The sequence below is a fragment of the Scomber japonicus genome, chromosome 2 (genome assembly GCF_027409825.1).
Source record: "Scomber japonicus isolate fScoJap1 chromosome 2, fScoJap1.pri, whole genome shotgun sequence".
NCBI lineage: Eukaryota > Metazoa > Chordata > Actinopteri > Scombriformes > Scombridae > Scomber > Scomber japonicus.
In genome coordinates, this window is record NC_070579.1 from 35,240,981 (window position 1) to 35,265,067 (window position 24,087).

At 40.9% G+C, this 24,087-nt stretch overlaps 1 protein-coding gene across 1 annotated transcript in view; it reads left to right on the plus strand.

Moving 5' to 3' along the window:
* Positions 1-9,899: 9,899 nt before the first annotated feature.
* kcnq5b (potassium voltage-gated channel, KQT-like subfamily, member 5b) overlaps positions 9,900-24,087 on the plus strand; it is a 121,302-nt gene continuing 107,114 nt past the window's right edge. Inside the window, exon 1 of the mRNA XM_053329458.1 lies at positions 9,900-10,243. Coding sequence (XP_053185433.1) covers positions 9,903-10,243 — 341 coding nt within the window. The 5' untranslated portion in view covers positions 9,900-9,902. The remainder of the gene's footprint in view (positions 10,244-24,087) is intronic.

Here is a 24,087-nt window from a genome sequence, read left to right on the forward strand (position 1 = left end):
TGGACCAACAGCTCTACGCCGCTCTGCGAGTAACAAACTCATGAAACGTACTGTAGAGAGAAACAAAAAAAAATAACAAAAAAAAAACCCACAAAAAAAAAACACGAAAAAGAGGCAGAAACGTAGAACAACAACAATCAGAAACAGTCACAATGAGAAAGCTTTGTTGAGATCTGACAATCACTCCTGTCGCGGTTAATTTAGTCTGTTCTAGGGAGCACCACATTTTCAGTGTTTCATATTCATATTCGAAGGAAAAATCTCATTGTTTTTCTCTGTGTATGCTGACGATGCAGGGCTGTCCACAGACAACATGCAGTAGCTCTCGAGACGGGAGACAGTACAGATGAGCAGGGTGGTTTTTAGCTGAAATCAACAATAGCAAAGAAATGTATGTAAGCGTCGGAATGTATGGACTCGAGACAGAGGTAATAATCACCCCTCCAACGACTGCAGGCGGCACTGTCACGTTCCTCCTCTGCAGTGGCCTCTTCCAGAAAACCCCCCCGAAAAACAGACTGCCGGCGCCTCAGGGTGCCACCCGTGTGGGTATTCAGTCTGGAAGCACAGGGCCTTCTTCTGGTGCCTAGACCTTTGGAGCCGCATCACTGGTCCCTCTCTCTGTCGAAAGATCCTCTTTTCAATATGTTTACCATGGCTGCTCTGAAGCCACACTGTTTTAGCGTGTTTGCTTTGTTGTTCATTTTCTTTTCCCTTTGTTACTATTGGCACAAAAATGTTTTTACAGTGCGTAAAAATGCTCATGATATGTTGTCAGTCTGGTGTGTGCATGGAGAGAAAAAAACTAAACACAAGAGATATAAAAAAAGGATATAAAAACTATTTAATGTCTGCAAATGTTATGCATATGCAGGGGGGGGGGGGACTGGTGATGATGATGACACAGCTTAGATTTTTACACTTGACAGTGAGATTAGCGTGCAGCGTTGTTTTCCTTGTTCCACTGCTGGCAAACGTCCAGGCCAGTCGTCTTTGTATAGATGTATATTAGGCCTCCAAGGAGGTTGACCAATAAATAAAATTTATGTCACTTTGAAATATCACAAGGGTACAACATCACTGTAAAAAAACTGAAAAGAAGTAAATCTTTATTCACCTACTCAAGAGCAAGATAGGACCATTTCACATTTTTTGGGGAGTGCGTTCCTTCACCCCAGCACGTTTAAGGTTTTTATCCAAACCCCTTAGTTTACATTCTTTTGAGATTTAAACACAAGCACAAGAGCTTGATTTTTTTACAACAAAAAGTTTAACTTTTTGAGAAAAAAAACCACGTAGTTTAAAAGAGTAAAAAAAAAAAAAGGAAAAAAAAAGCAGCAACGATCCCGTCACTGGTTCAGTTCATTTCTTTGTCTAGATATTAGAAAAACAAACGAGAAAAGAGGAATCGCTCACAGTTTCCCTCGTGCATCTTCTGTGAATGTGAAAGTAACCAATCAGACTGATCTGTCGGGACACCAACGCCAATGCTCATCCTCCGTTTGGCCCCCTGCAGGCTCCTCCCACCCCCGGAGAGAGAGAAAGAGAGAGTGAGAGAGAGAGAGAGAGAGAGAATGAGAGAGAGAGAGAGAGAGAGGCGGGGGGGCCAGCATGACTGGAACCTGTTTCCAAGCTGCATGCACATTTTTTTGTAAAACGAAACAGATACAGAAAAAAAAAAGATACTGAACTAGATACGTGTGTTAGTTCCACATACTGTAGGGCCGCTTGTATGTTGCATGCAGTTGTACAGTTTGCTCGTACTTGAATATTAAAGAGATAAAACCAAGAAACCGAAGCCATTCCCATTACGCAAAAGACATTTGAACTCAACTGCAGTCTATTCCACGTCCCTCAGTCCGGTGCTGAATGTCTCTCAAACAAATCCCAAGATTACGTTGATGTCTTTCCTCCACCCTTCCTCTGGAAGATGTACTGTACTGTACAGTAGTACTGAGCAGACCTCACAGCCCCTATTACTGTTATTCCACATCATAGTATACCTCCAAGGGGCTGAGATGATGTATGAATAAATATGTAAAAATCAGATCCACTTATATGGAAATATGAATTATGTTTCAACATAATGATTTCAGATATGCTAACACACAAACTGTTAAGTTATATAAAGAATAAATAGCAGATGCACAGAGAGTCATACACTGTAAATATTCAGCAGCCATTCACTGGGTTGTCATTGGGTTGAGTGATGTTTGCAAAGGGGTCAAGTCATAATAATGAGGAGCGATCGGTGCGTCATTAGGGACCATGCAGCGGGGCAACACAAGGCGATGGACGGGCGTATCACCGCTCGAAAGAAAAGTCGTCGTCCGAACACTTTGTGCGTGCTTCAAAACCCAATGTCTGAACCCCCGGTCACGTTCAGTCCCACTTCAGAAGAGTTGACTTTTTTTTTTTTCCTTTCTTTTCATTGTCCGGTGAAGCTGGTTTATTCCTTTTTTCTTTTTTTTCTTTTCTTTTTTTCTTTGTCAGTATTAACAGAAAATAAAAAAATCGCTGATTGTTTACAACTTATGTGTTCCACTGAAACAAAAAAAAGAAAATTAGAAAAAAGTAAAGCATTCACTGCAACATTTCTTGTTTGTATAACAGATGTGGCTCAAATGATGTGTATGTTTTATATTTAAAAAAAAAAAAGTTCATTTTTATTATTTACAAATAAAAAGAATGTGTGGAAGAAAACGGTTCTTTACTCTTTTTTTAAAATACATTTTTTATTTATGAACATTTTGTGAGAGGAAAAAATAACAACAAAACTACAAAATAAAACAAAATGTCTTTTTTTTTATTAATTGAAACAACAATGAAATACACATTCAGGCAAACACCACATCTAACATACAGTCTATGCAGTTCAGAGATAAGTTACATAGGCTATATGAGAAAATAAAGAATATGAGATAATATATTACATATCAAGATCATTTAAGAATATGATTAAAATAAAAGTAGATAAATAAGAAATTGAAGTTGAAAAAAACAGACTTCCACTCTCTAAGGATAACTTTTTGCAATGACCAAACCAAACATGAGGGCTTGTTGTAATGTGGAGGGAAGAGTCAAAGAAGAATCAAGCCAATACCACAAAAGACCATCAGGGATCAGCTGTCTGTTGTATATGGCACTATACAGTTTAAACATATCACACCAAAAAAAAGACCAGAAAAGATGGTCCCATGCTTCTTCCCTCTTTATTCCAACCTTCTCTTGCAATCATATTTCTTCTCAGCTGATTTTATTTGTATCATACTCGCAGCCAGCGGTTACCTCGGAGTGAGTGTCAAGAGGTCAGGATGAAAAACGTAATTCAAAATGAGATCTGCTGCATGTTTGTGGGAAAGCTAATATTTTCCTTACTCCCATAAATGTCCTCTGCCGGTCCTTCACTTGTATATCTCAGCAGAGCAGCACCATGTTATACTGAGGAGATAAAGGCAAAGACACATTTAACTAGCAAACATTAAAAAAGAAATAGCTACAAATGAGACTGAGTCCAAATAATATGAAATGACCAGAAAATAACTCATAAATACCTTTTAGAACCAACTGTAATGTATAATATAAGCACATATGTCACTATAGCTGTAAGCTGTAGGAGTTTTTTTTATAAGATACAAGATATTTGCTTGTTTTTAGATTGTAGTTTGGCCTTGAGACGGTTTACATGCTTTAAAAATCTACATTTAATTCAATGCCAACACTGAGGACGTGACCTCTGTGTCCTCGAGTCATCGCCACGGTTACATGCGAGATCATTTTTTCAGATGCATTTGGAAATAAACACATCAAAGCTGCGTGAAGGGGCAAACGTCCCACTAAAAGCTGGAGAGCGTTCACTGTTGGGACAGCTGTGGAGACATTTGGAAAATCCTCATTCAAGTTCTAGTGGATTTAACTGTAGCTGACTGCTTTCCTGTGGTTGGAACCCTTCATTATGGTAATGACTTGGTCGTTGTGTGGGATGGTGGGATGCTGCCTGCTGCTTTGACATCGCTCCAGTGTGTTAAAAAGACCAACTTTTCTCACAAGTCCTGTGCTTGTACAATATGTTAAAATTAAAAGCAGTAGATACTTAAATATTTTTACATTAATATTGGATCATTCCATACTGTATAATGTGAAATGTGTGGCTCATTATGACAAAACACACAAAGATGAATCACCTGGTTGGAACTCCATGTAGCTTTATGTAGCGTTTTAGCATCTTTCAGCTCATTGTTTTGGTTTTACAGCTCACAGCTTTACTGTTTGGTTCACCGCTCACATCAGCATCTTTTACTTCTGTGACAAGAGAACAAGCTGTGATAAACCAGCAGTATGCTACCAAAGTTAGCGATTAGCTGGTGAACATGTGTAGCATCCAGCTGTGTGTACTAGAGACCAAAACAGAGCAGAGAGAAACTGAATACTGGACATACTGTACATTTGTCAGTCAAGTGGGCAAAAACACAACTTCATATACATGCTAATGTTGCTATATATCTGCTAGATTTGTAAGAAAGCAACAGTTTGCATTTCTCATAACACATTTAAGTTGATCCTATTGTGTTTACAGCTTGTTGTGTTGCCTTAAAGTGGTTCAAGAGCCAATAAATTCAGCTTTATGAATATTCTGCCACAACTTTGTAAAAGGTCTTTTTTTATACATACTTTTGGAGGGCTTTTTTGCCTTTTATTGGACAGTTGGTGACAGAGAGGCCGACAGGAAACAAGGGAAGAGAGAAAAAGGGGTATGACATGCAACAAAAAGACTCAAACCAGGGACATTGTGGTGTAACCACTCGGCTTTTTAGTCTTTTATTACCATCAGACACTAAATGAAGGTTTATAACTAGATTCGGGAACAAAGACTACACCTCCAACACATCCCATTTCAACACAAAGAGTATTTAGTGACACCTTTCTTTCCCCTTTGTCTGTTTTCACATCCCTCAACCTTAAACCCCTTTCTTTTCCTTCTCTCTTCATTGTTTGAATCCAGAAACCGCTGGAGATCAATTTAATCATACTGTGTGAAGACCCAGCACTTCTACTCAGAGTCTCAACTCCTCTCGTTGCCTCTTATCTTCCTGTCACCAGCTGACACCGGTCCATTGATGTACTTCTCCATCAATGCGTCCTCGACCCTGATTTTGCATCCCTTCATCCCTACATCATCTTGACTCTCCTCCATCCATATTGTCCATGAAACTATTCTTAATCTGTATTTGTATTGGCCTGGTCTTTGTTTGGGAAGTAGAAACATTGTAATTGAAAGAAAAAAAAAACAGATCTGAAAGTACAAATACAAAAGGTTTCATGCTGTGTGATTTGGCCCCAGAGGTTTGGTAGCACTTTGTGTTATCTGTTTGTTATATTGAATGTCTGTTTCTTTCTTCTCATTTAAAGTGATAAATCATGTTTATTTTTTATTGGATAATTGCACTACTATATAAAAAGCTTGAAAGACATCTGTGCTCTTAGGCTAATTGTGCCACTGCTATGCTAATTACTGCTTCTTTAATCATATTTATCGAATAAAGGCAAGGTTGTGCTTCCATTCATGGTGCTTTGAGCTACCTTTAGTTTCATTTTTATTCCCTCATAAATTGAAGGCTCCTCATTCCCCATGTAGCCTTTGAAAAAGAAAATATCAATAAAAAAGAGAATCTCATAAAGTAGAGGTACTTTTTTGGAGAGCAAATGTTTTCTACTGCAGCATTTGTTGATATAAGCACAGGACCGGCTGTGCACCGCTGCAGTATAACACCATAACTCTCTGCCTCGGGTACTGCTATAGCGCCGTGTGTCCAACTAAAAGAGGAAGTTGAACCAAAATGGCCTCATGTGTGACCTCACATATGATACAGTGCAACACAGGGCTTGGGAGATTTATGTTCCACATCCTCTCGTTAAATAAGCAGAGGGCCCCCGAAACAACATCTGCAGGCAATCTCCACTAACCCTCCCACCAGCCTCGCCATGCCAGCCGGCCCCCCCGGCTCACCCCCCTCCCCCTGGCTCCCCCTCGTCACAGCCTCAGAGGTCACCACCTCTGTGTACAAAGCGTAGGATACGGACCATGGTGGAAAGAGAACTGAACATCGTACGAGTCAGAGGCCACAATAAAATTTCCATGCCGTTCCCCGGAAATAGATGAATCCATCTAATCAGGTCAAAGGTCACACATTGATAGAAAGCGAGACCGTGACTGGAAGTGGAATACAAACATTATGAAGTTAATTTTTAATAATATTATTTGTTACAATGATCTTCCCATAGAAACGTTGTTAAAAAAACCTAACAAAAACTTTGGGAAGGACAGACAAATAATGTGAGTGATGTCTCAGTTTCCTTTAAGAAGGCTGTATTTCTTCATAGTAATGTTTTTACTCGCTGAAGATGCGTGACAGGGTGCATGTGTGCTTGATGCAGGAAACCACAGCATCATGTGACGAGATGAGACGATAGCCGTCCGGTTTGATGTTTGTAAGAGGGCCACTGCCTTCCTTCAAGTAGAACAAATGAAAATGTGTGAGGTTTAAACTTCTGCATGTATATTTAGAGTGCAGTGCAGTTTCCTCACTGAGAATAGACGAGAACAATGCAACAATGCAAACCCATATTTAGATCATCTACTGAAGTGAATATTTTAGTGGACGTTCTTTATTTTTGGTCGTTTAGTCACTGATCTCTTACAGTTAACCCTGTAATGTCCAGTGAATCATATTTGATACATGAGTTTTAGAGAGCTCTACATCATCAGTGTGATCTTTATTTATACACAGTCAGATATGTGTATAGTGCACAGATAAACCAATGCAATGTTGAGTTACTAAATATTTTGTATCTTATTTGATGGTAAATTCCTGTTGAAAATGTGTGTATCAGATTAGATACAGCAGGTATAGAGGCTCATGTATCTGTAAATCTGTCAATTGTCATTTTATTGTATGGTATTATGGGGTCTTCTCTATTGCCACCCTAAAACTAAAATGTTCTTCCTCTCCCCATCTGATTCTCCCCAACCATCCAGACTTTCAAGAATCACCTAAACACATACTTCTACTCTCTGGTTTTAACAGTGCCTAACAAGTACAAATAAATAAATATAAACCAGCACAGCTGTTTCCCCTGAAGTCTCAATAGGTTTCTGCTGTTTTCACCATATACTCTATGATCATGTATGTATATTATTGATCTTGTCATTTTTATCATCATTCTGACTTCTTTTTATTGTGTTTTTCCTCTGTGTAAAGGACTTTGGATCAACTATGTTGTGTTTAAAGTTGTATCATCATCATCATCATGCATAAAATATGTTTTGGGTGGTGATGATACTCATATGTGCAAAGTCATATTTAATTATTTTTTTAATTACATGTCAGAAAGGTCCAATAAACTGAAAAACAGTTTCAAAGAATTCGAATTTTCTGGCAATCATTTGATGTTTCAGACTTTACAGAGTTAAATTATATATGTATTCATCTTATGTTGACTATCTATGTTCTCTTCAAGTGTACAAGCTGGCACCACATATGTTTAAAATCTTATTTCCAGCCCCTTAACGTCCACTTTTAGCCCTTTTCATCTCCTGCAAAGTACCTTCAACGTTGTTAAAGTCAAATTATTTCACACTGTCTGACAGCATCAAATATATAATTCTCTATTGTTCTTTCCAAAGCTTTCATCTGTCTAACACCGTCTTCTTCAGCGGGTGGAGCTTGGGCCAGTTGTCATGGAGATGGTTCTATTCACAAGTGAGTTCTCAGCAGCAGCTATGATTTCATCCATAACGCTTTAAGATGTCTCGGCAACTGAGCAAACGTCATCTGCTGCTGAAGAGCCTGTGATACGACTGAAAGTTCTGGAAAAAATGAGATTGTTTGGTTAAAATTGAACTCAAGTTTTAATGGTTGCATTCTTCCATCAAAATGAAACATTCTGAATGTTCAGAGCGTCATTTTCTACACATTTCACCTCAGATTCAGCCTGTTATCTGTAAGTGTGGAATTGAAACCTCCACTAAAAGTTTAAAATAGAGCTTTTGTAGGTTTGAATCATGTTTGACCTGCACGGCATGAGTTTGTGATGACTGACTAATCCATTTAATTAAAATGTAATTCAATGTATTTTGGTCATTGGTGCATTTAGCTGTTTTCCTCAGCCAGAGTAGCATCACACCCTAGACTACCAAACATATTAACAACCATTATTAAACAGCAAAGAAATAGGGATGAAAGCAAAGGAGAGGATTTGCATTCCAAACCAAGAAAATTCTTTAAAGAAATTGTCTTGTGCTTTATCCACCAGTAGATGGCGTTCTGTTGGAGGACATGAAGCTGCTCTGTGCTCTGAAGCTGTCAATCCTCTGCAGGTAAAAAAAAAAAAAAAGCAGCTCCTGCACACTTCCACTTTCTGTGGATTAAACATGAGAATCCACTCTTCTGCATCCTCTGAGCTTCTCTCATTCACACACTGAGCGTTCATGACAGGATGCTGACGTGGCTGTCAGACAAATCCTCACAGTCCGCTCTCCTCTCTTCCTTCTCTGGAACTTCACTGTGAAGTGTTTTCATCACAAATGCGCTCAGAGCTCTGCTGCGTCTCAGTGCGACATCCATGCGCGCTAATGATGAAGTAGCCTTGGGAGAGAGAATACTCTTTGAAACTGAAAGGGGGGAGGAAGTGCAAACTCCAAGGCATAACTGACATCCCATTTCTCAAACCACTTTCACTTTAGGCTTAAGTGACACAAAGAAAGCAGTGTTTTCACTTCATTCAACCACAAGCCAGTTTACTCAACACACTTGGAGTCTCGTCACCAAATTCGGCTTCACCACAAATATATAATGTAGGAGTATCAAAGGAGGAGATCGAGATCAGAAAAAGCGTGATACATCCCAAATAAACGTGTGTCACGCCACGTGGTTTGAGTGACAGCAGATGACACACCACCCTTGGATAGATCGGCGCCCTCCTGTGCGAATAAAAAAACCTTAAGAAGTGTTCATAAAAGCATATTTACAGCGCGCGTATTACTGAATTTAAAAAGGGCTTCTCTGAATTAAAAGCAATTTTGGTTACACCATAATATTTTCTGCAGATGTCAGTGAGCCGTCCTCCTCAGTGGTTTCTTTTCCAGCCGACCAAGTGGAAAATTCATCAGAATCCATGTTACCTGATAGGCTTTTTAAGAACGTGGTGTAATTTGGAAGTTTTTTTTTATTAAAGAGGAGGAAGGGGGGGAATGAAATTACACAAGGAGCGACAGTTGCTCATTTGCATCTCTTGCCACAGTTCTCTCTCTCTCCCCCCTACCCCCAAATAAAAAAGAGAGAGTGAGGGCTTCATTCTAAACGTGATGTGATGATAAAAATCTAACTCTTTATTTTGGCTTGAGGCTCAAGATAAAGTCACCCAGGCGCGATTCGAGCTGGTGCGCATCTTGGACATCTCGCGGGTTTTTTTTATTTATTTATTTATTGAATCAACAGGCGATAAAGCGCGCTAGAAATAACCCCTGTGTTGAACATAAAGGCGAGGAAAATATCTCCCCTAGTGCTCCACATGAAACAAACACAGTAGCTCTAACTTCTCATACTGGTCAGCTCTGCGCGCAGGACAGGAGTGGTGGATGTCCTTACGCGCGGCGGCTGTTGTGTAAAACGGCTGTGAAGAGGTTGAAGCAAGAGGAAAGAGGGGCGGTCAAAGAGTGACGGTGAACACTGTGCTTTGCTCTGCCAACGATTTCACTCCCAACTCTGAGCCTTGCTGAAGCTGTTCACTCTCCACACGTGTCATTTATTATTCCGTCCAGGGCGCAGCAGCTCCCTGCGCGTGCAGAAGACACGCATGCTTGAAAAGACCACCGTGCACTTGATGCCTGCTTTGGTGATGCCATGCCCCGGAACAACAGCGGAGATGAAGGCGGCACTGGGCTCTGGATGAGGACGTCGCCGGGGCACCGTACAGAGGGTTACGGCTTAAAAGATGTGGAATCCGGCAGAAGGATGATGAACAACGCGGGAGACGGTTTGCTGTCAGCTTCCACAGCCGCAGGTGCTGCAGGGTCCGAGAGTATGAGGGGAAAGCAGGGAGCCCGGCTGAGCTTGCTGGGGAAGCCGCTCATATACAGCGCGCAGAGCGGTCGGAGGAACGTGCGTTACCGGCGTCTCCAAAACTACCTGTACAACGTGCTGGAGAGACCCAGGACCTGGGCGTTCATCTACCATGCGTTTGTGTAAGTTTATTTACATATCTTAGCATGTTTGGATTGTGTGTTGTAGAGATCTGAAGTTGCACACACATACACACACCTGTTGATGCTCTTCCACTCACACACCGCAGCAGCACATTTAAAGCACATGAGCTGAAAATGAAACAAATATCTACTTAATGATTTTATCACACAGAAACATAATATGATACATACTATAATTATATATATTCCCACAATCATTTCATCACTTTTTAGATTAAAGCCACATGTGAATATATTTGAGTTCAAGACTTACGAGAGTAAACTCAGACGTTCCAATACATTTTTTCACATGTGGCCTTAATCCTCTTCCGTACTTTTTTTGTATAAAGGCTGACACATGACACGTGATCAAACAGTGGGTGTCATGAATGCACAGCTCATCTTTAAAAATACACCACCAGGCACCTCTCCACCAGAGCCAATTTCACACCTTACAAAGAAAATCCCCCTCTCTGCTGTATGAATCAGCCCACCTAAACACATGTATAGGTTTATAATACAAAGAGAGGATCACTGTAACCTAGTTAATACATTATTATTCCTTGATGACTGCTCAGGAGTGTGTTTTGTGCAGTGTTGTGTCACACACTCCACTCTGAGGATATTAAATGTGCACATTTAGTTAAATATGATCATGAATATGGTGTTTTCTTATTGGCTTCTGCCTCCATGTGGTGAAATAAGTGTGGCATGCTGTTGTTGTAAAACCAGAACTCAGTGTCTGTTGGCTCCTGAAGGTCATGATGAATCAGAAACATTCGCTCTTCTTTTAGCCTCGTGTCTGCTCTCTGTCTTTCCTGGCTTCTAAACCAGCTGCGTTTGATTTCCCGCGTGCGGCTGTTGTTGTGGCATCATGACTGTTTCTCAGAGGGAGGAAGTTGAGACTCACGCTGACTGTAGAGCACCATCCTCTTGTGTGTGGGTGTGTGGGTGGGGTGTGTGTGTGTGTCTGTGTAGGAGGAGGAGTGGTTGTAGAGAGAGGGTGGAGGGTAGTGAGGGGGTGGGGTGGGGGGGGGGGGGGGTTAGCTGCTACGCCACTGCACTCAGTCCAAGCAGGTCATGAAACTCATCACTTTTCATGTTTAAAGCATCCTTGAAGTGTTTGTTCATCACATTTTGCACAGCGTTGCTGGCTGAGGACAACACTAAACTAACAAGAGCCTCATTGGAGAGGTTCATGTATGCTTTATGGTCAATTTTATTTGATGAGGCGTTTTAAATTCAATTTTTTTCCCCAGAAATGACAGTTATTTACTGGCAGTGCCTCTTCAAAATTCCCTGCTCTTTACAAGGAGGTCACACACCACAAAGTGGCACAGGACAATGTATGCATCTTTTTGGTGACAGGGACTACCCCAGGGCTTCTTGGTGAAGTACTGGAGTTGGCAGACAAATAGATAAACAGCAACAGTCAGTCACAATTGCTCATTGAGTTTCTGTTTTACTAGTCTGTTGTCTCTACTCTCACTGCCTGTCTTTGATTGCTTACTGATTGTCAGTTAACAAGCTTGTTAGATGTTTGCTATTAAGATTATAAGTTGACACTGTTTATTCAAGAGATTGTAAAAGATTTGTACAATCAACTCCCGTCTCACAACTGTCTGAGAACCATGCCCTTGTTTTAAAGTGTCTAACAATCCTCTTCTTAAAATAAATAGAGGATTGTGTCTAATATGGTTTTTCTGCAAAAAAAAAGTTCAATGATCTCCTTAAACATCTTTTAAAATTCAGAATCTATGACTTAAGAAATACATTTCTTTTCAACAACTGAACTGCTTGACAGAAGATGTCTCCTACTTAACCCTCCTGTTGCCCGTGCTTATATAAAGCAGAAGGTATAAATTATCACCCAATTCTGTGTTTGACCTTTCATCTCAACTTATTACCACATGTTATGCATTTTCTTTTTGTAAATCATGACCAATAGACCTCATTTAAATAAAATCATACCTCATTTTTGAAGACAACAGCAGGGTTAACTGTAAAGTATATTCTTAGTGTATATGCATGGGATGCTTCTAGTTTCCACATTACACTTGTGTAAATTGCAAGATAATGATTGGCTCCAGACTAGTTGTGATGTCATAACTTATACTTGTCGGCCCACCCTTTAAAATTGAATATAAAATGAGCACAGAGAAACTTTCCACTTCCAGCAGATGAATGTGAAAACAGTCTTCTAATGTCAGACTGTGGACATGCATCATTCTGCACAGTGAAGCTCAAACATCCAACTGTAGGAACAACAAGAAAAACATATTTTTGAGGGGAGGGGGGCTTTAAATAAACATAGATGGTGCAACACAGCTAAAAAGCCACAATTGCTTCCTTCTTTCTGTTACCCCATGGGGGTCAGCGCTGTCAAGACGGTTTCCTGTTGGTCAATGGCACAAATTTGTGTGTTAGAGTTCACCAGAGTTGAACTGCGAGCAAACTCGATGATTGAGACTATCCTGCTGCAATGTATTTATGTATGTTCACAGTTTTTAAACGCTGCTGTGATTGAGGCCTTACTCAAACACATTTTTCCAATCAGACCAGTTTGTACATAACCTGGAAAGCCTCAAGTCAGTTATTTACATGACCTGAACCAGATGAAATGGTATTTCCAGCTAATTAGGGTCCAGCATTTGCCTATAAGGAGATTTGATAAATACTCCATTTTATCTAGGGCAACAATGTCTTATCTATAGCTGCAGTATATGTAAAAATGATTGTAAATAAGAGTATGAAACCTTTACATTAACAATGTCCTATTCCTGTTTCCCATCTGTATACATTATTGTCATACAGTAATTACTTACAGAGGAAGATTATATTTATTGTGGCATGAAATTCTGCTCTTCTCTATGAGGGGCCCCGTGGGGTCAGAGCAGTTTCATTACCATGTGAGCGATCACCATGGGGGTCATCTCACTCCATGATGACCTTCCACATCCTCCATTATTAGGACCATAACTTAACAGAGACACCGCTCCATCTCTTTTTGTCCCCTTCAGTGTTCACTGTTTGGTAAAAGGTTGACTCAAAAATGTGTAATTTACACAGATTATGAAAGCGTTGACTCACACACACCCACGAGGATCATCAAACTCAGACTCGTTTCTCTTCACATGAACGCTCATGAACGTTAGGAACGCACGGCTGGGCGGCTGGGAAGTTGGTGAATGATTTTCTTTCATCCTTTTGGAAGTGAACTCGAACCAGAGAAACTTTGGGGACTGAACTCTCATTCATCCCTTTGCCCTCTCTCTCTTGTACTGTGATGAATGCAGCGATGATGGTCAGTGGCCTCGAAAGTAGCACTGGTTTGCTGACTTGACAATTGTTGCAGTTGAGAGCCTTGCTGTTATAGTTGTTGGATGAAATAATAATAATACATGATAACCATGTTCAGCTGATGACTGAGTTAGTTAGTTCATGTTGCTTTTGGCCAGATTTCCTCACTAAAAGCAGTTTAGGAGCAGCTTGCACAAAGGAAATAACAGGCTGACATTATTCAAATTCAGAGTTACCATACCTAACAGGGCCAATCCTAGCCCTTTTAGCGCCAAAGGTGATATGGGGCCCCTCTTTACCTTTTAACCACCCAATCTTTTGGTGAATCAGGTGGTTAAAAACTGTTAAAATATGATTTAAAAATCCCTAAGTTCTAAATAATGACTTAATGTAATGACTTTAGTTGATTTCTTATATTCAAGATATAGCCTTTTAAATTGTTATTATTGTTAATATAAGATTAAGATTAACTATATTGATCATCCAGGGGAAAATATTACTTATTTGGGTGATAAACTGGTGTTTTTATCATTAACTGTCATCCATGCCTATTTCTAAAATACATTTTTTATTATCTGTTTTAAAAATGAATCTTATTTTACATGTGGCTTTAAAAAGTATCCTGTCTATTTTTTCAGTTTTAGTAAAAATCGAAGACCATTGAGAACATTGCTTATGATGGCCTCATTAATCACTGAAATGCAAGTAATTAGATGTAGTAGTAGACATGGTTTAGTGCTGGTAATCCTAATGTTAAATTAGTCTCTTAGACCAGCGTTTACTCAACACAGATGGGAGGAAGTAACAGGATGTAAATGGTCATGATGAAGCCCTTGGGGGATTTACATGGTGTTCTTCCTGCTTTGTTGCAGTTGGTTTATGTTGTACTGAAAGCCCAACTCTTATCACACCTCTACTTAGTTGTTTGTAAGTGACACTTATCTATTTGAATTTCTACCAATGTTCCTACTTTCACTTGAGCAGTATAGCCAGATGTTTGTTTTTTTTGACAAAAAAATATGTAAATAACTGCAGACAAATAAATCATCTTAAATATTTGTCATTGTGTTGATGAAGTTCATGGAAATTAAAGTGGCCTAGTTTTCTGTACACATTAGAGTACAGCAAGGTATAATAAGGTTGTCCATCTTGACATTTAATTGCATTGATCGTTATCAACTTGTCAGCCAATCGGAACGATAGGGAGGGGCGGGATATACAGGTGAACCCGGTGTTATGTCTAAATTTGTTCCCCGTTTAAATGCGCCCCCCCTTAATAATCCCAACCAGTTGTCTTCTGAGGTGCTTAACCTTGTCCCAAACTTACCTTAACTCCAACCAGCTAACTATAACCATATCCGAACTCCAACCGTATATGTGGTGCTATGAGAAACACAATTTTAACAGGAGGGGAACATTGTTGGAGGGCGAAACAGACTTCTACATAACACCAGTAGCATAAAGCCATCGGCTGTCCGAAGATAAACAGAGGAGAGCTGCTGGAGAGTGTTTTTGCTCATTACTTTAGTGAATGAAGAGTCTTACCAACGGATAACAGACCAATTACTACTTGCAGAAGGTAAATACTTCTGTCTGTGTATTTATTGTATGGTTTTCTCATGACTCAGTGTGTAAACAACATGCTAATCGCGGTTAGCGCATTTCACCGTAGTAGCAGCTAAAGTTACTGTATGTTGCTACTTGCTAAGTATGTGTTCATGTTGTCAACTAGTTTAAAGCTCAAAGTGAACTCGACGCGAGTAGTGAAGGTGTAAGGTTAGGAGCTTTTGACATGAGTTAAGTAACTAAGAAACACTGTCATACATATTTATTATTAGACTGAGTACCAGGAAACACTGCTTGGACTCTATGAAGAGTTGACGTTTCCCGCTCTGCTGTGACGTTATCTGGACTGTTGTTGCCCGCTAGCCTGCAACCTAGCTAACTCCTGGATTTGTGAGTAACCACTAACCAGTGCACATGCTGTTTAATTGGTAGCATGCATTAGTAGTTGAAGCAGCCAATTGTTTAGGTCACTATGCTCCCAAACATTGACTCAGACCTGTACTTTTTTTTTTTAAAGACCATTATCTTATTTCAGTTGTAGAGTGACTTTGGGCCCTTTTGCTTTACAATTGGTGAATCAATGAGAAAACTCAATAACTTTTGAGATAAGTCAAAAGGGAAACTCATGTAAATTTAATTTAGTATTTTTAAGTCTTTTATTTTTACAATACGTTTGAATATTTGTGTTTGCAGGTAACTTAATTCATTGCATTAAAAGTAGCTACTGTGAGTTAAGAAAGAAAATGGAATCTAATTGAAGCATAATTCTTAGGGGGATTTAAAAAAGAACTTACTATATAAGAGTGGAGGCACTGTCATCTATTTGTAATTCATAATTGGGTTTGAAGTGTAAAAGTTGGTCCTTTTGCACAGGTCAGCACAGGTTAGCACGACCAGCCACAGGTAGGTGTTCCCAGGGCCCTGTCTGTAGTACAACACTTGTTATGCTGTTTGTAACTAAATAGCTACATGGGTTGGGTGCTACAACAACACTTCAATTTTTGGTCCCTCGGTCATTCGGAGAACACTTCTTGTCTCTAGTGTAGCCCTTCAAACACCAATAAGGGCTCTGGTCACAGCATGTGTACCTGAACTTGTTGCAGTAAGCTGATGCACCTGGTTTGTTTTGGTTATGTGGTGGACCTGCAGTTTGCTGGTTGCGCCTATGGACATCACACCGGTCTAGTTTTGTTTCATTTTTTTCACAGTACAACCATTGCTCATCGAAAAATAATGTACCATAATGTCCCTTTTTTGAGAGTGAGAACAGAAACACTGTAGTGTAGTTTAAATAGCAATAGTTTAATCGTTGTATCCCTAATGTGTTGGCATCCCTCAGGAAAGGATGGTACCAGTCGGTGTTTGCCTTGTTCATTCCTGATACCCACATCAGAGGAAAGACCTACTCCATTCCAAAAATACCCCAACGATACCCGACACCCCAGTGTCCCTGAAGCAAATAGCAAATTTGCATCATCTCAGTTAAGAAGTAATGGGATGATGATCCTCTCTACTGCTGCGCTGCTTTGTGATTTTAAACAGAAATGATGGCCATACTATTACATAAAAAATTTAGACAACTCTCTCTTTAAATGAAGTGTTAGTGTAGTTATTTTAATGTGTTACGCAAGAAGCAGGGTTATTGTACACAAGAGCCGTAACCTTACAATTAGTAAGAAAAAAACTCAATGCCATGCAGTCAAAAGCAGTTTTAAAAAACAAAAAATGTAATATTCTTGAAAACATTACATAAGTGTTTCATTGTTATATAACCAGGGGTTTTAAACACATTATCTTGTCTTCTGCTTCACTGACACTTTTTTAAAAATCCAAATTTGCACTTTATATTCCGTGCATACATTAAGTTTAGGATGTGTTTGCTTTCCTTGGGCCTCCTATACCTTTTATCACCAAAGTGGTGAAGAACAATGATTACAATGAAGTGAATGTCACCGCAGCAAGCTGTACAGCGAGGAAGGAGCCAGTGTTGTTGTTGGGTTTTTTTTCCCGGAATAGTTCAGCCTGTGGAACACAAGTAATATGCAGAATACAAACATAGCAACAAAAAAAAGAAAGATCTTCAAAAACATGGCTGCCTGCCCTGCAGAAGTGTCAGAAAAGAAAACAAGTTAAGGCATTGATGTGTTTAGAGTTGGGCTGTCAGCGTTTTGTCGAGGGCTGAAAAGTATGCAGACTGAAGGAGAAAATGGTTTGTTGCATTTGGCAATAAACTGTTTACAATAGCACTGTTGTCACTTCAGTTTAAAGTTGCACTAATCAGTATTTTTTATATAAACAATGAATCAAATTACTGGAGCACACTTCACTTGAGCAATTTATTCAGGTGCAAACGACTAACGTTACGATGGTCACTGCGTCTGAATAAATTGCTCAAATGAATCATATGCTTCAGTATCATTTTTGGGTGTAATCCTTGAGTGCAGAAGTGGCCCATTGAACAGTTTCTCACAATCTTCAAATCTATTCCTCAACTATAATATCCTTTTTTATCAACTGCACCTCCATGAATCATTTAATCATTTGGTCTTATGTCCTTGGTAAAAACTCTTAATTTAATGAAAATACAATGTTGGGTCTTTTGCTTTCTCTTGTGTTTGTGTGTGATGCCTTGTGAGGATCAGTGTGTTCAATCCAAATCCGGCAGAGCTGTTCTGCTTGGACAGCTGAAGTACTGTTTGGATAACTCACAGGAGTTCAATTTCATCATCCACTGCTTTCAGGAAGCAAAAAAAAAATAACCCAACCTACACCTGCCGTTTCCTTATCTCACTCATCTGAGCCGACACATTACTACAGTTAAACCATTCCATGACCAGAAACTATGGATTAAGAAAAAAATGGAACTACAATCTCAGGAGGGAAATCCAAAAAAGCATGCGGCAAGGTCTAAGAACTATGACAGATTTTAAGACCACCCGTTCCTTCCTATCAAATGCTGATGCTGTAAGTTTTAACTTTTATACCCACTTTGAGGCCATAGACTGCTAACAAACAAAAACAGCAACAAATGTGTCAACACCAAGAAAACAGCAGGACCAGACAGTATCAGCTGCTGCTACTTGTATAATAGGTTGTTCAGGTGACCCACGTGGTGACCGGATCTCATGGCCAGTTCAACTCTGTTGCCAACTGTCCTGACAGATCAATGAAAGATGCCGTCCTCCAAACCACCCTATCTCATCTGGATAAGAAGGAGTTATGTGAAGTTACTGTTCATTGAGTAAAGTTCAGCATTTAACACCATAGTTTCCTGGAGGCTCATCACAAAGTTCAAGGACCTGTGATTACACACCTTATTGTGCATGGGGACCCTTGACCTCCTGATGACCAGGCGGTGAGGGTAGGCAGACACACCTCTTCTACAGCTTTGGTTGGCCTGATCACTGATAGCAATGAAAAGGCCTACCTAATAGAAGTAGAGAACCTGACCCACTGGTGTCAGGACAACCTACTCCTGAACATCAGCAAGACTATGGATCTGATATTGGACTTTGGGAAGAAGCAGGGAAGGAACTACGCCGATATTAATATCAATTGTTCCTCGGTAGAGAGGGTGGACAGCTTCAAGTACTTTGGTGTCCACATCATTGAGGGCCTGACCTGGGCACTGCATATTGGCTCAGTGTTAAGAAAGGCAAGGCAGACATTGTTTTACCTCAGACACTTGATGAAATTGCGGGTATTCCCTCGGATATACGAGGAACATCACGATCTACTAAGGAAGCAGCACCAAACAGGACTGAAAGGCCTTGCAAAGGGTGATTTGTTGGGCTGAACATACAACAAGTAGTGCTCTACCCCGCTTAAAGGACATGTACACCAGGCACTGCAAGCACAAGGCTTGAAGAATCATTAAGGATCTCAACCAACCGGATAACAGCCTCCCTCCCTGCTTTGCCCCGAGAAGAAGGTACCCTCAGGCCGTGTAAGATCCCCCCCCCCCGCCTGTCCTGGCAGCATCCAGTTATCCTCTGTTTGACATGCTTACACAACACATCCATGTTGGCGTTGATGCTTAAAGTGATGTTTCACCTTCAACTGTGTCTAACACACAGACACCTCCGGGTTAAATTACCTCTTGGAAATGGCAACACGAGATGAAGTTCCAACAACTGAGTCGACTTTATCATGTGTATTTGCTGTATAATTAATGTTAGATTTCCAAATAAAAAGCTTGGGCAGGAAGTCAGTATAACTGAAAGGAAATATCTTTCCAACATGTACCAGATAACTCTTCTGCTGTTGCATTTTCCTGTGTACAGTGCGGCTACTGCGTCCATGTATATTTTTATCCATTCCCCATGTGTGACAGCCGCAGCACTGAGCCAGTCTTTGTGCTGAGCTGAGTTGAGTTGCGTCTGGGGTCCCGGCCTGCCCTCCATCCTGCTCACACACACACACACACACACACACACACACACACAGTGCTGCCATTCATCTCACCTCTGGATTAACAAGCTCTTATCCTTGCAAGTATGTTCAGGGGCAGGAAAGTGTGGGGGGAAAAGGATACAGTGTTCCTCCACCTCCAGGTTTCTGAGCTGGCACGCTGAACGATTGGGGGGCACGGAGTGGTGACATGAACTCGCTGCTCTCACTTGTTAAATATCTATAAGTCGGTTTATTGTTAGGAATACTTGGATTTATGGGCTGCAATAAAGGATGCTGGCTCATCCTGAAAGCTGTGTTTGATAGGCGTTATTGGGCATTTTAAGCCAACAGACACAATAAAATGTTTAGTAGACATTTGAATGACTAATCAGATGTTGCTCCGAATCCCCGCGCTGATATGTATTATATTTTGAGTTCTCCTTTATAGTCGTTGATTCACTGAGATTCTGTCACTTAGAAGTATCAGTTTTTCTTGTAAACCCACTGTTCATTATCACTTGGAAAGGTTTATGCGCCTCAATGTGGAAGAAGTCAGTGTACTGCGATGTACTCAGCTGAGAAAGCCTCCTTCAGTAGATGGTGACAGTCACATAAATACACGTTCCCATAGATCTAGCGTATACGTTCTTAATCTGTGTGACACATTATGGCATTTTTCATCTGTGTCAGCACATAGTCAGCACCCACTGTCACCTTTTAATCCTGTGACTCAGTGGAAAGAAGCTTCTTATAAACAGCTAGAGAAAAGCACTGTAAACATGGCTGACCTGTTTGCTTCAGCACAAGTGTTGGAAAAGAGCTAGCCGGTTTGATCAGCGCAGTGACATAAAGCAGAGGCGTGGTGTCGAGATGGCTGTTGCTTGACACCATGTCAAGGCGAGGTCAAGATGGTTATGGGCATTTGCATTTTCGGCGTCCATTTGTCTGTGACAGCTTTGTTTAGAGGAAGTGAAAAGTGTGAGTCTGATTAAGATGTGGAAGGGCTGCCTCTGTGTCTTATGTAGTTCAGACATTGTGTAGTGGGTTATGTGGTATACGTTAGGATTGGGGTTAGGCTAGTCCCTTTATGATATAATTTTGTGTTATGATATTATGGTTTTAAGGATTGAGATTTTGTATATTTTACGTTACCTTTTTAAAGATCAAGCTCCTGTCAATTTATGATTAAAACTACTGTAATGGGGGAACCCTAGTGGCCTCTGGTGGCCAGTGGCAGCTAAGGGACCAATGCACCAGACATTAACCTTTTGCGGCTTGTCAACCCACATCTCTCTCATTTCCTTTTAACCTCTGTCCTCTTAATCTTATACAAGCCTTTTGTTTCTGGCTTATTTATACTCTAATTATTTTTTAAGGCTCTGTAAAAAAAAACAACCCAAAAAACAGCTGAGCACTTTACTGTTACTCAAACAGTAAATATTGCATTTGTTGGGGGGACTATTTTCAGTGGCGGATTTGGTGGATTAGGGAGTATTTACAGCAGTTGGACGGTGTGTGTGACTCAAAATAAACTGCAGCAGCCATGTCGGTGTCACAAAGTGCAACATTAAGTTTCATTGATGTGTTTTTAGTCATGTTTGGGCAACTGTAGGAAAAAGACATGTCAGGCTTTGGATACATATAACACCTGTAGGGTCAATATGTTCTCTTTACTCCGACACATGAAGTGGTCTTACTGTTAAATCACTTCAACACGGGTGCTGTTTACTCACCAGCTCACAATTTCAAATGTTTCATCTGTAGTAAAGCAGCAGAATCATAATAACTCACAATAATTACTCCTCATTGTTTTCAGTATTTGAAGCAGTAAGAATTTAGATGGTTGCAGTACCTTTTTAGAATTTATTCATATTTCCTATCAAGACAATATTTATGAAAGCCCTTCAATCACATGATTGTATTGTATGTTTATGTAAATCACTGTGCCTGTTTGAAACCAATCAGAGGATGGGATCGCTTGCTGTAAGTATCGCGTTTCAAACCTACATTTACTCAGTGGGAGTTTCCCCTCGCTCTGTTTTCAGAGATGGCTTTTCTGTAAACATGGGAGACAAGGCCTTGGTACCGGGCACGCCTGTACACATGCAATGTAGGTATTGTGCTTCAGCTAAGAAAAACATTATTTACCTAAACAGCACCTGTTTGCCTCCTTTTTGAAAGGCTGCTTCATTTTCACACTTCCCACTGCGAGCAAGAAAGGATCCACTTGAATGAAAATGAGTCATTTTCCTTTCTTTTTTCCCCAAGCTTTTCCAAATCTTAAAATGCCCAGACACCAAACAGAGACTCTGGATTAACGTGTGTCTCCTCCAAGTCTCCTGACCAACCTGTAAGCATCTCTGGTTGTCCTCCCACCAGTAAATGCCATCACATCAAGCTTACAACCTGCCCAGTAATTTCTGAACCTTGGTGGCTGCGATCATGAGCAGTTTTGTGGCTGATTGTCTCTGTCAGTGATAACACAGGTTACAGTGTGACAAAGTACTGGGTGATTCCCCTTCTGTGTGGAAAAAGCACCTTTTTCTCATCTCATATCTACTGAAATAGCTTGAGTGATTTCATATGAGTTTTTTCAGTCGTCTCTCCTCTCTCTCATCTCACAGGACTGTAGCAGGATTGCCTCAGAATGACCTTTACCATCTGCTGTGAGTGCTGCACAAGCCTCGAATGCCCATTTCTTGTTCTGTGCCTTTGCTGCGGAGTCTTCATCACCTCTTCCCACTTATCCTCCTTCCATCTCTCTTCCCCTGTGGCCTGTGCAGACAGTGCTGCTGGTTTGCATTTCCGTCATCGCTGCGCCGGTATGAGCTCTGTGGCTGAGCCCAGTCTCAGGCACAAAAAGAGGAGGAAAGGCTACGACTTCTCATAGCTCTGTCTGCCACTCTTACAACATTTTTATGTTGTTTTTAGCCGTTCCGATGTCTGAGTCTTAATCACAAATGAGCTGGCAGATGCTTGCCTTCAGGGGATCGACACAGAAGAGAGGCAGAGGCCGCTTGACTAATTTTTGAGATCCGAAATGCGTTCTGTGTAATGGTTCATCTGATAGGGAGTGTTACGCAGGCAGATTGAGGGCTGATAATTGTGTTTATCTGGTGAGGTGTTGCAGAGCGAGCCTCATGCAAAACACACACACACACACACACACACACACACACACACACAGATAGCCAACTTCCTAATATGTTTTTTATGTAAGCAACAACAGCAAACCCCTTAAAGCGTCTGAGAAATTCCCAAAGTGAAAAGGGCAATTTTGAGCAGTTCCTTGTTGCCATAGCAACTGTTGCTGCCTTCTCAAGCTTGCTGAAGACTGCAAAAAGACGTCTTGGGTGGGTTTCAATAAGCAAACAAAAATACATCAGAGCGAGCGCTCCTGCTCCTGCTCCTGCTGCTGCTGCTGCTGATCGAGCTCTTGTGTGAGCTTCTCTGCTGATGATGGCGAGGCTTCAACTGGCCTCACTGTCACCGCTATGCCACCATGGCCAGTAGTTAGTCATGAGTGATACAAGCCATGCCCTAGCAACTGCTACCATGCTATATTTCGACATGCAGCAACTAACCCTGAACTACCCTAATCTAATATCTACTATAGGTCTTCAGATTATTTAATTGAACGATATGAACTGCTGTACTCTCCATGGAGAAGGACTCGACTCTGGATGCAGGATGTGACTTTTTGTCACTCTTATTGCCTGTACACCTTAATTTGCTTAGAATAAAAATCAATAAAACAAATATATAACCTTATTGTGCTCAAGACTGCACAACTTCAACAGACTTCTAATATTGCAGCTGATGTCAAAAGAGCCACAGTATCAAATTGCCTCAGGAAGGACACTCTGGGTTCAAAAATAGCACCACCATGCCTCGCTGTAGTGTGACGTAGGCTACACACTACAGTAGTCATAATGCGAGGCAGGGTCTATGCAAGGACAAAGGATTTACCATGATCTACATTCACAGCCAGCTAAGCATACATGCTGAAGATCAGTGCGGTACAGCGCCAGGCAAAGCCCCAGGCTCTGTGTTTGGCACGAGCCTGGTAATGCTGCAGCGTAGTGGGTGACAGGCCCGAGGCCCTCTGACCTCCCTGCCTTACCCACAGGGGCGGCACTGCAGCTGGGGAGCCAGCCTGTCCCTCAACCCCCCCCCCCCCTGCAGTGAGCGATGTGCCCGCACGCTGGGAAAAAGTAAAAGACAGAATGAGAGAGAAAACAGGAAAACAGACAGCCGCATGATGGTATGAGTGAAAAAGAGGAAGGTGAGACGGTTTTCTCCGGCGTGTGTCTGTTGTGACATGGTTCCTACTTGACGTTGCATTAGAGGAGCTCTAGCTTCTAGAAATCTTTTAGATGTTGCACAAAAACCTATTGGCATCATTCTCTGCTGTACCAAGACGCAATTGGCCGTGTTCTCATGTTGACTCACAGTGCAATCTGTGTAAACCAGAGAGGCTTGTTTGCACTACATGTTATGACATAAAAAAAGCCCCCTCCTCCCACCCCACCACTGCCACACTCCTTTCTCCCTTCTGCAAATACACTACAGTGCTGCAGCCTTTC